Here is a 17,372-nt window from a genome sequence, read left to right on the forward strand (position 1 = left end):
AAGTTGGCGCACCTCCACTGAACCTGCGAGGCGTCCTTCCAGGTCCCCGAACCTGGGAGCACTGGGGCCAAGGGTTTTCAGCCGACATGGGGGGGGGGGGGAGGGCCATGCGAGGGGGGGAAGACGGGGGGAGAGGGGAGTAATAGCTTTGACAGCCAACAAAAGGCTGCCCACCTCTTGGCCGCCGAGGTCCGCCATGACGGGGTGAGCGGGGCTGGGCTGCCTCAGGGCCATGGGTCTCGGCTGCCCGTCCAGCAGGAAGCGTGTGGCCTCACAGGCCAGGGCGCAGGGGAAGCCGGCCAGTGGCAGCTGTTGGTAAAGCAGGCAGCTGCAACAACAAGATGCGGCCGTCACAACCGACACCAAACACAGCATCCCGTGCAACCCGGACACCCATCCATGGGGCACCCATCCTGCCCCAGCACCACAGCGCCTACTACAGGCGCCGGGAGGGCATTTCCATCGGCAGGAGCTCGGAGGAATCACCACGTTCTGTTTTAAGCGCCTCCCCTCACGGATGCAGGGCCGTGGGTGTTACTGGGGCATGCACCAGCATCTCCACAAGCTACGGGTGCGAGCCACTCTTAAGCACCAGCTATGGGCGCAAAGTGCTGTGTGATTCTTAGTGAAAGCGAGTCGCCTGCTCCAGAGAGAAAACCACCCGTAAGTCATTATCAGAGCTTCCGGCTGCAGATGTGACCTGAGGCCCACGAAACCCTGCAGCAAGCCGCCTGAATCAGGGCCCGTGACACTCACTTCTCGTGGGGAGGCCCCGCGTGCGCACAGGGCTCCGTGACGGGCAGCTGCAGCGAGGGGGCCGCGTAGTAGTCCCTGGGGAGCAGCACCAGGTAGTCCTAGGAAATGAAGACCAACAGGCAGTCACGCCCATGCTGGTGGCCCTGCTTTAGAGGTAAAACAGCGACACACAGCTGACCCAGCCACGAGGTGAAGCTACTAGCTGACCTCTCCCATGGCTGCTGCGTCTGCCCGACTCACCAGCACCCCGAAGTCGCTCATGGGGGGCCATGAGCATTGGAGATAAGAGCCGCAGGGCGAACCTTACCACCTTCCAATCCAGGGGAGATTTTACCGTCTCCTGTTTTTAATTTTTTTTTTTAATAAACTTTTATTGTTAACTAGAGGCCCGGTGCACAAAATTCGTGCACGGGCGGGGGGGGGGAGGTTGTCCCAGTGTCCCTCAGCCCAGCCTGCACTCTCTCCAATCTGGGACTCCTCGGGGGATGTCTGACTGCCAGTTGGGATCGGGCTTAAACCGGCAGTTGGACATCCCTCTCACAATCCAGGACTGCTGGCTCCCAACCGCTCGCCTGCCTGCCTGCATGATCACCCCCTAACCACTCCCTACCAGCCTGATCGACACCTAACTGCTCCCCTTTTGGCCCGATTGCCCCCAACTGCCCTCCCCTGCAGGCCATCTTGTGGTGGCCATCTTGTGACCACGTGGAGGCAGCCATCTTGTATGAGAGCGTGACGGTCAATTTGCATATTTCCTCTTTATTATATAGGATAGTATTACAGATATCTCCCCTTTTGAAAGACTGGAACATATGTTCATTAGGTTTTGCATTTATTTAGAAAACTTCATGTCCTGACGCATTATAATTCGGTAAATGTTTTGTCTGTGAGAAGTTGGCTATAAGATGATAGAAGGTACCTTACATTGGCTCCTATGTCATTGCATCATGTGAGGGCAAATGTCACCATTGGTGTCTGAAAGGGAACCTGATAGCCTGGCTGGTGTGGCTCAGTGGTTGAGCATCGATCTATGAACCAAGAGGTCACGGTTCTGTTCCCAGTGGGGCACATGCCTGGGTTGTGGGCTCGATCCCCAGTAGGGGGCATGCAGGAGGCAGCTGATCCACGATTCTCTCATCATTGATGTTTCTCTCTCCCTCTCCTCTCCCTTCCTCTCTTAAAGCAATAAAAACAGATAAAAAAGAAAAGAATGACTGCTCACCAGAAGGACCCCCTCGGCCTTGATGCAGGCCACCCACGTCCCCGGTGCCAGTGAGAACGCGTCGGCCGGACCGCTTCCAGGGATGGAGACGAAGGCTGGCTCCGTGTTGGGCAGGAAGACGACCTCTCTGCTCTGAGCAGCGTCTGTGAGAGAGAGACAAGTTTGCTCGGGCATCGCTCGGGCAGCCAATCAGTTTCCCACGTTCGGTTTCCATCTGCAAACGTGTAGGGTAGTTGGCTGATCCTACGTGCAGACCTTACTTCTTTAATTGCATGAACACGTATGTAAGAACAGCCTAGAAAGACCTTGATAGGATGTGGGCAGTGGCGATCCATGCTGGGATTGTTAGTCCCTTTTTAATTCGTTAGAGATATTTAATTCGATTGAGTATATTAACACAGGCCAATTGCTTAGAAAGGTCCTTGGCACCTTTTTTAATCGTCAAAAGAAACGTAATTACAATCCACAAGGAGAAAGAAAACAGGTCAACACAACAAACGCTCAGCGTCACCAGCACTTACTAAAGGAAAAGGAAGATGGGGACATCGTAGTGATTGACCCCCCCGCCTGCCGCTACGCTCGTATCTCCTAGCAAAGGAGTCTGTGCACACCCTTGTGGGCTGTGCTGGTTAACTTATGGGCAAGTCGTGTTTTAGGGCTTATCCTGGCTGCCCCACACTGGGGAGTAAGCCCGGAACCCGGGCACATGCCCTGACCTGAAATCAAAGTGTGACCTCCTGGTTCACAGGTCCACGCTCAACCACTGAGCCACGCCGCCGGGCTCAGCCTTCTTTCAGAATCGGGCCCAGGGGCGCCAGTGCGTGTCCCTGTCGGGCCCTCCTGCCGCCTGGAGTCTGTGTGCAGGTCTGACAGAAGCCCTGACCCTCGCAGAACAGATCCCAGGGAGGTCCACGCTCCCACCACCTTCTACCGGCCCCCAGGGCCCTCCCCCTGACCTCTGACCCCTGTCCAAGGTCCCCGCTCCTCCCAGAGTCCCAGCTTCCTGCTCACACACTTGTCTTAGCTTCCTGTGCTCGCCCCGTGCTCCCAAACGGGTTGGTTTGCCTGAGGCAAGGGGACTGTTTAGGCGGGAAGTCAAGGTCCCTCAGCACCGCAAGGCGACACGCACTTTCCTGTGAGCGAGTTATAAACTAGCTTTCCTGTGGTGACATCAGAGCCCTCGGCGTCCAGCCAAGCACACAGGTTGCTACGTGGATGCGTAAATGGCCGCTAATGAGCAATGTAACAGCAAAGTGCAATAAGCAGGATGCTGAGGAACGGGGCAGGGGCAGGGGCAGGAACAGGAGCAGGGGCAGGGGCAGGAACAGGCGCAGGAGCTGGGGCAGGGGCAGGAACAGGCGCAGGAGCTAGGGCAGGGGCAGGGCAGGGCGCCGCGAGCATTGTCCGGTTCAGGCCAGCACCGGGCGGGCGTGTCTACGGAGGAGAAAACGTTTCCCTGGTCCATCGTTTCTTATCCAAAAAGGGGCCAGAAAATGTACCCACCTGCCTTCTCCCCGGACGGATGAAGAGTCACAAGGCCGGTTACCGCCTCCGCTCCAGGGTTCACACATCTCAGGACAACACGGAACTGAGAGCGGCTCGACGGCCCCACGCTCAGCAGGACCCTCACTTCGTTCTGAAAGACACCGAGGGCCACACAGTGTAGACGGGACATGGGCCAAACAGCGGCTTCATCCACGTTTCACACCGGCTCCTGGTGTACACACATTCACATGCCGTGTGCACACATGCACATTCACACACAGTGTGCACACACATTCACACGTAGTGTGCACACACACACATGCTATGTACACACATCCACATGCCATGTACACACACGCACATTCACATGCCATGCACTCATATACACATTTACACGCCATGTACACACATGCACATTCACACATAGTGTGCACACACATAGCGTACACACACTATCACATATAGTGTACACATACGTACACACATTCAGACGTAGGGCACACACATTCACATGTAGTATACAGACGTGCACACGTAGTTCACACACGCGCACACACGCACACATGGTGCACACACATGTACACACACATACAACCTCACACCCACTCAGCAAGCGCCTGTACCACTGAGGAAGGTGGAAACGCGCAGCCTGGCAACGAATCGAAGTCCCTCACAAGGAAGGGGCGTGAGAGGCACTCCCTCGGCACCGGGTCCCCTCTGACCTTTGTAAGCAGCAGGCAGAGCGCGTGGTGGGGGGCTGGTCAGGGGGGCCACAGGGGGCCACGGAGGCTGCGCACTCGCATGGCTGGGAGAAGTGAAGGTGGGAGAGAGAGGACAGGGTGCTATGCAACCCCCAGAGAGAGACTCTCCAGGGCCCGCTCACTTATACACCCCAAATGGTCGCAGAGACCGAGGGCGGCTCAGGAACGCTTACAGACCCCACACGCGTGGGAGATGAATCTGGATGTAACTAAACTGCGCTCAGTAAGTCACAGGAAATGTATCTCAGGCCCCATCCAAGGAGAACACGGGCCTTCAGATGCTGTCGGCGGGGCGTCCCGACATCCACCAACCCTGGTGCTCACACAACGGAAGGGCCGCTGAGCCCAGAGAGGGAGGAAAGACCAGGCTATTTTAAGTCTGACGACATGATCCAATCCGGCTGGGGCCCAAGGACGGCTCAGACACTCGGCAGCTGTGAAAAGCTGTGGGCTATCTACACATGGAATACTACGCAGCAGTAAAAAAGAAGGATCTCGTACCCGTGAGACAGCCTGGAGGGACCTGGAGAGCCTATGCTGAGTGAAATAAGCCCCTCAGAGAAAGGCAAGTATCACATGATCGCACTCATACGTGGAATCTAATGAACGAAATAAACTGATGAACCAAGTAGACATGGAGACATGGGAGCAGGGAACAGAGCGCGGAACCTCGGAGGGAGGAGGTGGGGCGGAAAGGGATTAGCCAACGAGTTTATATGCACGTGCACAGCCCAGTGACAGACCATCGCGCGGAGAAGGCCTGGGGAGGGGACGAGAGTGGGGTGGAGGGGGTCAGTGGAGGAAAAATGGGGACATCTGTAATACTTTCAACAATAAAGATAAATAATAATAATAAAGCCTGGCCAGTGTGGCTCAGTGGTTGAGCATGAACCTATGAATCAAGAGGTCACGGTTCGATTCCTGGTCAGGGCACAGGCCCGGGTTACAGGCTTGATCCCCAGAGTGCGGCGTGCAGGAGGTGGCCGATCCATGATTCTCTCTCATCATTGGTGCTTCTATCTTTCTCTCCCTCTCCCTTCCTCTCTGACATCAATAAAAATATATTTAAAAAAGAAAGAAAGGAAGGAACTTGGAGATTTCCAAATCAGTGGTTCCTTTGATTTTTTCATCGTTTTTGAAGGGACAGTGGTAGAGCGAGAAATCTGGGACGTGAACGTCTGGGTAGAATCCCTGTTCTGGGAGCCGAGCTGAGCGGCCCAGGAGACACTCCCGCTCACCCTCTCAGTCTGACTAACTTCACCTTTCACACAGGTTGCAGGTGGAAAATGACAGCGCAAACAGGGATTAGGAGCAGAGGAAAGTCAGCGGTGTTTTGAGCACCACCACCAGCCCTCGGACTGAAGACACTCCCAGCAAGTTCACCATGGAGAGCCATTCCCGCAAACACGTCAGTCACACCTGTGGCTCAGTCACTCCCATCCTGCGCTGACTCAGGGGAATGCCCGCTTTCTTCTGAACAACACGGTGGCCGGAAAGGACAGAAACGGGAGGAGCAAACAGTGAAGCGTCTCAGGTCCTGGCACCGCCTGGGAAAGGCAGCTGGACGGGGACCCTGGACGGACGGTCACGCTTGTCTAAGGGCCGAATGAGAACACGGCTAGTTCTGGGTCCGCACGGGACACGGGCTGGGTTGCCATGGTCATCAGTTTGCCTCTTTCATTCCGAGTTTCTCCCCTGAGACACACAGCTTGAGGAGACCCACCTCGAAGAGAAACGCTGGGAACAAACCACTCAGAGACCACATGGAACGTGTTCATTGTAAATGTTACGTTCTAACGGTAAAGTGTGAACTCCTTCCCTCCAACACTGAGCTGGGGGAGAGGGGCAGAGCGGAGGAGGCGGAGGGAAGGAGGAACGCGGGGAAGGAAAACGAAATCGCGCAGATGTAAACCCCCCACTCACCTTAGCTTCTATTTGTATAGTAATTCTGAGTTTTAAAAAGTAAAAATTAAATAAAAATTAGCAACATAAGCTGTATTGGAATCATTTAGGTCAACTTGTTTTTATTTTCCACAACTGGCTTAAAGAAAAAATTTCTCATGTTAAAATACAGCCTAATGTTGTTTGGGAAATTTCCTATAAAATGTCTCCAGAGATAAGCACTATTTTTCTTTAATCCTCTCATTTTCTGATTTGGTGACCAAATTAAACTAACAAGAAACTGTGAAATCCATATATATGTTTATCAGTTAAATCCAGCCCTACCCCGAGCCCATGACACTTCCTTATTCTCCAGGAGGAAACTAATCCTGGAGTCGGCCTTGGGGAGAGTTCACCTGAAGCGTGATGAGGTCGGCCACGCACCTGCAGAGGGGTCATCTGGGCGTATCCTCTCCAGCTGAACTCGGGGAACTCCAGGGGGTCAAACCCGAAGCGCAGTTCCCTCCCGTTGGGGGTGGTGCCGTCCTCGAGCTCGTACTTCATGTGATGCAGGTCCGGGAAGTAGTGGTTGTCTTCAGGCCTTTCACAGACAAAGAGCAGACACGGATGTCACAGGTTGGGCTCACGGATCATCCGATGACCCATTAATCCCGACAGCTGCCGCCCAGGACCCCACCACCCGACAGGGCGCGTTACATACGACAGGCAGGGCGCCGAGCTTTCTCTCCGAAAGCTTGCTTTCACTCATGTGAACACCTACACGACACACCCAGCACCCACCCCCCCCGCCCCCGCAGTCAGGTGAGGGCACGCTGAGCACATCACATGGCGGCAGCATCCTTCCAATCGTCCTTGAAGGGCACCCACAGCTCAGCAAAGTCAAGTTAGGTTCCTTACTCTAACCCACCCATCCATTCATTCATCCATCCATCCATCCATCCATCCATCCACTCACTCATCCACCCACCCACCCTCCATCCCCCATCCATCCACCCACCCCACCCTCCATCCATCCATCCATCCATCCACCCACCCACCATCCCACCCACCCTCCATCCACCCATCCACCCACCACCATCCATCCATCCATCCATCCATCCATCCATCACCATCCATCCACCCATCCATCTACCATCCATCCATCCATCCATCCATCACCCACCCACCCATCCACCCCTTCATTCATCCATCCATCCATCCATCCATCCATCCACTCACAAACTTGTAGTCACTCTTCACACAAATGTTAACATCCATGTGTCAGGTACTGTTAGTAAGACCTCAGATACAGTAGTGAACATGTTAAGTTTACAAGTTACATATATACACCCATGTACGATCACTAGAATGACCTTTCTATGCCTTGTTTTCTCTTAAACTTCATGCCTATTAATGGATTCCTTTCAAGAGTCCAATAATGGCCATCACAGAGAAGGGTCAAAACTATCCCAACACTTTAAGTGCAAACGACTTGAAGTTCTTCAAAATGGCACGTTTTGACACCCTGGGCACAAGCTAGCAGCAGTTAGCGGGTTTGAAGCCTCCAAGACTCACCGCTGGCACGCCTTCCCCACGACGTGTTCCCGGCACACGCACACCCCAGCGGGCCCGCTGCACATGGGGGTGACGGCCCCACCCACGTCACACCGACACCCTGAAAGTCAGGACACAGCAGAGTCACCCTCAGAGCATCTCCTGCGGGATGCCTCCCTGCCTCGAGGAGGAAGCCGTGAGCCAGGCCCTTGGCTCTGCCCGGCCTCCAGTGTCTGGCAGGTGTTTGAAATATGTACGAGAGCCTCCCAACTGAGATGGTACGGCCCCACGTGTCCATTAGGGGGCAGTAAGCTCGGAGCTGAAAGCGATTCAGCAGCTCAGTACTACCATAAGCAGTTCTGCTACTAGAGGGGCTACAGTAGAGGCAAGACGAGGGTTATGGGACATCCCCTCCCACAGCTTTATTGTTTGAAACAATAAAACCCTCAGAGTCCACCTGGAGGGACCGGAGAGCATCCCGCTGAGTGAAAGAGCCAGTCAGAGAAAGACAAGTGTCACATGATCTCACTCACGTGGACTCAACAAACAGTGAACCGATGGACAAAAAGAGACCCAGAGACCTGGAAGCACGGAGCAGACTGTGGGGTCTCAGAGGGAAGGCGGGCGCGGGGGAGATTAACCAGGGAACTCCTATCACCTATGCACGGCCCATGGACACAGACAGCGGAGTGGCGAAGGGGGGTTAATGGGGGAAAGAGGGAGACATCCGTGATACTTTCCACAATAAAGATGAATTTAAAATAAATAAAACAATATAATCTCTAAAAAATCCTGTGTGAGCGTTTTTGATCTTACAAAATATATCTTTAAAACGACTAAGCCTCAATGTCATTTACAGCGACTCCCTCATCCCAATTATGTCTTTTATTTTATTTTTAAAGTATATTTATATTGATTTCAGAGAGGGGGAGAGAGAGAGAGAGAGAAACATCCATGATGAGAGAGAATCATGGATTGGCTGCCTCCTGTAGCTCCCACACTGGGGATCGAGCCCGCAACCCTGGCCTGTGCCCCCAACCAGGACCCTTCAGTCCACAGGCCGATGCTCTGTCCACTGAGCCACCAGGAGGGCCCACTCGTGTGTGTTATCTTTAACCCCGCGTGTGCTGGCGCAGAGGAGCTGGCGACCCCACGTGCAGCCATCACCAGTTTCAACGGGAAGTTTGGCCAAGTCCCTGGACAGGAGCTTTGAGCCCGACCCCCGGGAGCCTGCAGGAGGACGAGGAACTCAGAGGAAAGGCTGCCCTGACGTCTGTCCATTGCCCTGCGCTTCCCTCAGGGCTGCGGGCGTACGTACCTTGACACCCGAAGTAGCTGCCCTTCTCCAGAGCGAAATATCCGTCATCGCACGTATCGCAGGAGTCGCCCCCGACGTGGGGCTTGCAGTGACAGTCCCCGTCGCGCTGCAGAACAAGGAGCAGACGACAAGACGGGGTGAAGGGGACAGAATTCATTGCTCTCAAGCCTTCAACCCGTGAGGCCTCGTGTGTCATACCAAGTCGTGCATCAGGATCTAAAAATGTCCAAAAGGCCCGGCCAGAGAGGCATCGCCCTATGAGCCAGGAGGTCACGGTTCGATTCCCGGTCACCGGGTTGCGGGCTCGATCCTCAATGTGGGGCATGCAGGTGGCAGCCGATCAGTGATTCTCTCTCCTCATTGATGTTTCTCTCTCTCTCTCCCTCTCCTTCCCCTCTCTCTGAAATCAATAAAACTATATTTTAAAAAATAAAAAACGTCCAAAAAGATGGCTGCACGCAGTACAATTACAGAGGTGCTAATTAACACCCTCCCACAGAACCCCAGCCAGTCGCTGCTGGCGTCCCAGGTAAATCGGCTCACCTTACCTGCCCACACTCTCCAATTCCGCTCACCGTCCCCGCCGCGTGGCACTGGCATTCTGTGGAGACAAGAGAGCGTCCTTGGGCCAAGGGGACACAGGGGCAGCCCCCAGCGCCGGGACTGCGCCATGCCGGCCCCTGCACGGGGTCACTTCCCAGCATGCTTCATAGGAGTCGGCTTGCACTGCCGAACCCTCGGGCTGGGCTGCTCTCCGGAATCCGCACCCCCACCTCCGAGGAGAAATGGCCAGTCTGTGACGGCTCCAAGACAAAGGGCAGCATCGGGGGTTTTTTAAACGAGTCGAGTGTCCAGGTCATTGCTGACATGAAAATACACTCTATTTAAGAGCAGTCACTCCACTCAGCACCTTCCGCTTCACGGCTTTGAGTCCTGCCCTGGCTTTAATCTGAGCATGAAATGGACTCAGAAAGAGTGGGCTATAGAAACCAGGCAGTCAGGACCATTGATCAAGGAGCCGCCTTCCCCAGCCACACACGCTATGGGAACAGGGTCTTTGACCCCGGCGAAGATTGTGAAAATGGCGAAGTTCTGCCAAAAGTCGGGGGGAAACATGAAAACATTTAAACAAACTTCCAGACGAACGGAACTGATTAAACGGCAGCTCCTTTTGGGTGCAGTCACTGAGGCAGAGACGGTGACGAGGAGGCTGCCATGGAGTGAGTCATTATGAGTAAGAAACGTGACCTGAACACCCGCTGGGGTTCTCTCGGGCCAGATTCCAGTACAGTGGTTTACAGACGCTGCAGGTGGGACCCTCCACGTGATGCTTGCACTGGCAGAACCCCTTTGAAAGAAAAGCAAACCAAGATGTGACATCTCAGAGGAAGGAACCGTGTTCTGAACAAAGCTTGTCAGAGACGCATTTTGACCGTGAAAAGTAAATGAAGTGTATCCAGGGGAATAAAAGCACGGGGCTGATGCCAAGTCTGCTTCATTTCTCTTATTCCTCCCTTATTTGTTACTCACATAACCCATAGTTCTGGTTAAAACAAAATTGGAAAACAGAAAAACTTAAAAAGCTCTGTGATGTATAACGCTGCCATTGTGGATTCTGGGACAGCCTGGACTACAAATTTAAGTGAAAAGTATCTGAATATTAACATGAGAGAATCAGTAGAAATTATGTTTCTCTGAAAGTTCTGCAATAAGCATCCCTGCTCAGACCCCATCAAGATTCATTGGACGGAGGCAGACCCCTCCCCGCTGAGCTCCCAGGCCAAGAGGACAGCAATCCCTAAAGTGCTGAGAAAATAAAGAGAGTATCGCAGTGCTGTCCTGGAGTAATCTATAATAATCTATAATAATAAAAGCGTAATATGCTCATTAGACAGACGTCCTTCCAGACTCAGCTGAGGCTGCAGCCACGGGACTGAGGAAGCCATCGCAGCTGCGAGGGAGGGGTCCAGGCAGCCTCTGTGGCTGCGAAGGCTTACTCTTGCATGAACTTTGTGCATTGGGCCTCTAGTCTACAATAATAAAAGCTTAATATGCTAATTAGACCGGACGTCCTTCCAGACAACCTTCTGGGTGACCTTCCAGAGGAAGCTGGGGCTGCGAGGGAAGCCCAGGTCCCGGGTGCCAGAGAGAATCCAGTGCCAGCAGCCGGGGGAAGGAAGGCCTACCCTTGCACGAATTTCATGCATCAGGCCTCTAGTGTCAAATAAGTTATACTTACTTTGTACACAGACAGTTTTATTTAATGTGAAATTAGCCTTAGGTTTTCTTAATTTTAATCATGTGCTACCAGGGCTCTGTGGTGGCAACGCCCTCAGAGAAACCTACAATAATCAGGACTCCAGAGTTCACAGCTTACAGGAACCTGTTCTTTTGTTTTTGAAAAGAACTCACAATATCACATTTGCATCTTGAAAATGAGCAGTGACCTTGTTAAGCAGTTAGGCCTCAGGCCTTGATTTAATTTACTTTTAATTTCAGGAAACTCCCAACTGTGCTCGTCTTTAAAAGCACCAGAATGACAGTGAGAATCGCAGCCTTTTGTGATTGTCCACTCACCAAACTGGCATCCAGGGTGCCGGCCAGGTCGCAGGGAATGCTGGGACCTGTGTAGGATTCACAAACGTGGTCAGCTTCTGGGGTTTAGTGTTTATTTGTTTGTCTCCTTGTTTTGATGTTTTGAGTTTCAAAAGTTTTACTTGTTTTTAAAAACAGTTCACCTAGCCCAGCTGGCATGGCTCAGTGGTTGAGCATCAACCTATGAACCAGGAGGTCACGGTTTGATTCCTGGTCAGGGCACATGCCCAGGTTGTGGGCTCCATCCCCAGTGGGGGGTGTGCAGGAGGCAGCTGATCAATGATTCTCTCTCATCATTGATGTTTCTATTTTTCTCTCCCTCTCCCTTCCTCTCTGAAATCAATAAAAATATACAAAAAATAAAAATAGTTCATCTACATTTTATTTTTTTATATGTGGGTGGCAAGGACATTGCAGGTAATTCAGAAAAAGGCATCCAAATAACCTTATGGTCTTAATTCCCAAACCATCCCCTTTGCCAACAAACAAGTCTAGTATCTGCCCACAACTGAAAGTTCTTTTCCCCCATTTTTCCCCATTACAGTTTACATTCAATATTATTTTGTACTAAAGGCCCAGTGCACAAAACTCGTGCACTGGGGGGGGGGGGGGGGTTGTTCCTCAGCCCAGCCTGCACCCTCGCTAATCTGGGACCCCTCGGGGGATGTCCGACACAGGGATTGGGCCTAAACCAGCAGTCAGACATCCCTCTCACAATCTGGGACTGCTGGCTCCCAACTGCTCGCCTGCCTGCCTGCCAGCCTGATCACCCCCTAACTGCTCCCTTGCCAACCTGATTGATGCCTAACTGCTCCCCTGCCGGCCCGATTGCCCCCCAACTGCCTTCCCCTGCCAGCCTGGTCGCCCCCAACTGCCCTCCCCTGCCAGCCCAATTGCCCCCAACTGCCCTCTCCTGCTGGCCCAGTCACCCACAACTGCCCTCCCCTGCCGGCCTGGTCCCCCCACCAACTGCCCTCCCCTGCCAGCCTGGTCGCCCCCAACTGCCCTCTCCTGCTGGCCCAGTCACCCACAACTGCCCTCCCCTGCCGGCCTGGTCCCCCCACCAACTGCCCTCCCCTGCCAGCCTGGTCGCCCCCAACTGCCCTCCCCTGTAGGCCTGGTTGCCCCTAACTGCCCTCCCCTGCTGGCCTGATCTCCCACAACTGCCCTCCCCTGCGGGTCATATTGTGGCGGCCATCTTGTGACCACATGGGGGTGGCCATCTTGTGCGAGGGTGTGATGGTAAATTTGCATGTTACCTCTTTATTATATAGTATTAGTTTCATATATACAGCACAGTGGTTAGATAATCCTATACAAGGTGTTCCCCTGATATTCCCAGTGCCCACCTGGCCTCATGCATAGCGATTGCAATATTACTGACTACATTCTCGATGCTGTACTTTACACCTGTGACTGTTTTGTAATGACCAATCTGAACTTCTCAATCCCTTCACTTTTTTCACCCAGTCCCCGCACCCCTCCCCTCTGGCCACCATCAGTCAGTTCTCTGTATCTGTGAGTCCGTTTTGTTTATTTATTTTATTCTTTAGATTCCACATATAAGTGAAATCATAAGGTATTTCTCTGACTTATTTCACTTCCCATACAATCCTCTAGGTCCACCCACGCTGTCGCAAATGGTTGAGATTCCATTCTTTTTATTCCATGGTATGGATGCACCACAGCGTTCTCACCACTTGTCTATTGAAGAGCGTTTGGGTGGCTTCCATATCTTGGCTATTGTAACTGACACTGCAATGGACACAGGGCACAAAAGACCCCACTCAGCCACCGCAATCATGACAAAGCTGAAGGTGTGCAGCTACCTGATGTCAAGGCCACAGAGCTGGCATAAAAGCAGACATGGAGATCAATGCACAGAATAAAGAGCCCAGAAGTAAGCCCACGCCTCCACGGTCAGTTAATATTTGGTAAAGGAGGCAAGAAAATACAGTGGGGTAAAGACAGCCTATTCAGTTAATGGGGTTGGGAAAACTGGACAGGTAGATACATGCAAAAAAATCAAATGAAACTAGACCACCACCGTATGCCATATACAAGAATAAATTCAAAATGAACGAAAGACTTAAATGTAAGACTCGAAACCATAAAACCCTAGAAGAAAACATAGGCAGTAAAACCTCAGGTATTCCTCTTAGCAATATTTTTTCTGATAAATCTCCTCAGTTGAGGGAAACAAAAGAAAAAAATAAATAAATGGGACTTCCTCAAACTAACAAGTTTTGCACAGCAAAGACAACCATCAACAATATGAAAAGGCCACCTACTGAATGGGGGGAGATACTCGCTAATGCCACATCTGATAAGGGGTTAACATCCAAAATGTGTAAAAGTTCACTTCTAACTGAAGATGCAGGAGATTGGGGGAGAGACACGCTAGAATTTTGAGCATCTTTAGGATTTCCCAGAAGAGGGCGATATTGTACCACGGAATTTTTTTAACCGTCCAATTACAAAGTTCCAGAATCTGTCAGTACATTTTTTTGTTAAGCAAGACCCAGTTCCCTAAATGTCACAATCCCCTGTTCCTCGTGTGTACTACAGTATTTCTAAAATTAGCTTGTTTTGCTGCCTTAGTCAATACAGGATTACAAGCCCAATGCAACCTCTCTCCAGAGAGCAGGGACCTTGCAATCTCTCGGTTACTCTTGTACAGCGTTAGAATGAAGAGGGTTGGGTAAGCTGCTGTGAGCCGGGCTCATCCAACAATTTAAGTAAATCCATAGCAATTTGTTTTCTTACAAGTTGTTCCATATATATATATATTTGCATTTATTGTCTCCTCTTGGTCTGTTTCAGTTTCTTCCCTAATGATATTCCCTATCTATCATCTATCATCTATCTATCTATCAATCTATCATCTCTCCATCTCCATTTCTCCATCTCTCCATCTCCATCTCCATCTCTCCATCCCCATCTCCATCTCCATCTCCATCTCTCCATCCCCATCTCCATCTCCATCTCCATCCCCATCTCCATCTCCATCTCCATCTCCATCTCCATCTCCATCTCCATCTCCATCTCCATCTCCATTTCTCCATCTCTCCATCTCCATCTCCATCTCCATCTCCATCTCCATCCCCATCCCCATCTCCATCTCCATCTCCATTTCTCCATCTCTCCATCTCCATCTCCATCTCCATCTCCATCCCCATCTCCATCCCCATCTCCATCTCCATCTCCATCCCCATCTCCATCTCCATCCCCATCTCCATCTCCATCCCCATCTCCATCCCCATCTCCATCTCCATCTCTCCATCTCCATCTCCATCCCCATCTCCATCTCCATCTCCATCTCCATCCCCATCTCCATCCCCATCTCCATCTCCATCCCCATCTCCATCTCTCCATCCCCATCTCCATCTCCATCTCCATCTCTCCATCCCCATCTCCATCTCCATCTCTCCATCTCCATCTCCATCCCCATCTCCATCTCTCCATCTCCATCTCTCCATCTCCATCTCCATCCCCATCTCCATCTCTCCATCCCCATCTCCATCTCCATCTCCATTTCTCCATCTCTCCATCTCCATCTCCATCTCTCCATCCCCATCTCCATCTCCATCCCCATCTCCATCTCTCCATCCCCATCTCCATCTCCATCCCCATCTCCATCTCTCCATCCCCATCTCCATCTCCATCCCCATCTCCATCTCCATCTCCATCTCTCCATCCCCATCTCCATCTCCATCTCCTTTTCTCCCCAGGCTCCCTCGCCTTCCTCGGTAAGGTCAACACAGTCTTCCCACCCTTGTGGTTCTCCTTGTTGGCTTCTTCCCCCGCTGACCAGTGCTGCCCTCTAGCTCTGAGGAAGTCGGCTGCCCAGCCCCACTGCCCGCTGCCTCAGCACTTCCCGGGATGCCCTCCCCTCCGGACCCTGTGGAGGGGAGCGGCCAGCCCCAGACAGCCTTCTCCGAGGCAAGCCACGCCCGCTGGCGACGGCTACAACTTTCATCCACAAAAACCCTGGTCTCCCGAGGGTTCTGGCGAGCGAGGCTCTGGGTCCAGTCGGAGCCGTGGCCCTGTCTTCGACGGCTCAGATGCAGGGCTCCAAGCGCCATCGGGAGCTGAGGGCCTGAGAACACCACCTTCTCTCTTTTTAAAAATGTTTTTATTGATTTCAGAGAGAAGGAGAGAGATAGGAACATCAGTGAGAGAGAACCATGGATCAGCTGCCTCCTGCACGCCCCACACTGGGGATCAAGCACAAAGCCCGGGCATGTACCCTGACCGACGGTGACCTCCTGGTTCATAGGTCAACACTCAACCCCTGAGCCACGCCGGCCAAAACCGTCCTCCCCGGGGAGTCTGACTCGGCCTTTCACAGACACCTTATCCACAGAGAGAGGGTCCCCGAAGCCTCGGTCGGAGCCACCTGCCCTGGGGGCTGCGGCGCCTGGAGCACCCGAGATTCCGCGGGCATCTTACGTCCACGTCCACGGCCTCGGCCATGGAGCACGCAGACTCTCCCTCATGTCCATCGAGGGATGAGCACCAACTCACAACGTTTCCTCCTCGCCTCACTCTTTCAACCCGCCTAAGTGCTGGTCCAGCCCCGCACCTGCCCCTCACACCTGTGCTGAGGAAGATGCCATGGTTCCCCGAGGCCGGGGGTGGGCAGAACCCCAGCGAAGGCCCCGCCCAGCTGCCCACAGAGGACCTGCTGGACACCCCTCGGGATCCAAGAGAGGCTGGGATGCCTGGGAGGGGGAGGAGATGGGCTTGGCTGAGGGCCACTCTCGCCACCCAGAGAGTTTACATGCGAATCAAGAAACACAAGTTTGGCCGGATGGCATGGCTCAGTGGATAGAGTGTCGGTCTGTGGACTGAAGGGTCCCAGGTTCAATTCCGGTCAAGGGCATGAACTTTGGTTGCAGATTTGGTCGGGGTGCGTGCCGGAGGCAACCAATTGATGTTTCTCTCTCTGTGTCTCTCCTCCTCCCTTCCACTCTCTCTAAAAAGCAATGGAAAAATATCCTCAGATGAGGATTAACAAAAATAAAAATAAACACAAATTTATAACACATGGGATTAATTTTAGGAATAAGTCCTTGAGTCCTTAGAGAATGCAAGTCTGAAACTGCACAGGCGTTTTCAATGGACCTGAATCGGGGAGGAAGCAGGCAGATGTGGGTCTCACGCAGCTGTGAGCCGTGAGGGTCTGCAGGGCTGCAGGCTGCTCGGTGAGGTGGCAGCACAGGCCCCCCCCACGGTTCTGGCGCCCCCTTACCTGAGCAGCGGGGGAAGTCAGGGTGGCCTGAGAGACACCGGTCACAGCGCCGTCCTGTGATCCCCGGGCGGCACGCGCACTGGCCCGTCGCTGGGCTGCAGGGCGCCGGGTAGGAGCCGAGGGCTGAGCACTGGCAGGCTGCGGGAGAGACGCCAGTCAGACCCGAGGTGGGGGCAGGACCTGGGTACCCCACGGGATGGGACCCGGGAGACCCAAGGCCAGTCCCAGCTCCGCCTCCTGTTAGACCTGGAACCTGCCCCGTGGCCAATGCCCAGAGCCTGCTTCCCTTCTCTGCGTGGAGTAAGACCCGTGTCCGCGAAACACGACTGCTGCAGCATGAAGTCAGATCACCCGTGCAGAGCGGAGCGAGGCCTGGCTGAGGTGAGCACTCAGTAAGCGCAGTGGGTTTTGTCTTTGTTGTTAGTTTCACATTCGGCAAGACGGGCTGGTCGTGAGCCAGGGTTTGGGAAACGCAGAATGCCCTCCACTGTGTGGGTGGGCCTCATCCAATCAGGCGAAGGCGTTAGGAGAGAAGATTGAGGTCCC

At 53.1% G+C, this 17,372-nt stretch overlaps 1 protein-coding gene across 5 annotated transcripts in view; it reads right to left on the reverse strand.

The window, feature by feature from the left end:
• LAMA3 (laminin subunit alpha 3) overlaps positions 1 to 17,372 on the reverse strand; it is a 156,303-nt gene that overhangs the window by 92,342 nt on the left and 46,589 nt on the right. For 4 of the 5 annotated variants that reach the window (XM_054723728.1, XM_054723726.1, XM_054723724.1 and 1 more), the window contains 11 exons: positions 16,827 to 16,964; positions 11,555 to 11,601; positions 10,226 to 10,325; positions 9,526 to 9,578; positions 8,978 to 9,083; positions 7,681 to 7,780; positions 6,550 to 6,706; positions 3,482 to 3,614; positions 1,979 to 2,121; positions 757 to 854; positions 175 to 328 (listed from right to left, as the gene is read on the reverse strand). In XM_054723728.1, coding sequence (XP_054579703.1) covers positions 175 to 328; positions 757 to 854; positions 1,979 to 2,121; positions 3,482 to 3,614; positions 6,550 to 6,706; positions 7,681 to 7,780; positions 8,978 to 9,083; positions 9,526 to 9,578; positions 10,226 to 10,325; positions 11,555 to 11,601; positions 16,827 to 16,964 — 1,229 coding nt within the window. The remainder of the gene's footprint in view (positions 1 to 174; positions 329 to 756; positions 855 to 1,978; positions 2,122 to 3,481; positions 3,615 to 6,549; positions 6,707 to 7,680; positions 7,781 to 8,977; positions 9,084 to 9,525; positions 9,579 to 10,225; positions 10,326 to 11,554; positions 11,602 to 16,826; positions 16,965 to 17,372) is intronic. The other variant, XM_054723727.1, reaches the window with a different exon arrangement.

This window comes from Eptesicus fuscus, chromosome 12 (assembly GCF_027574615.1).
Source record: "Eptesicus fuscus isolate TK198812 chromosome 12, DD_ASM_mEF_20220401, whole genome shotgun sequence".
Taxonomy (NCBI): Eukaryota; Metazoa; Chordata; class Mammalia; order Chiroptera; family Vespertilionidae; genus Eptesicus; species Eptesicus fuscus.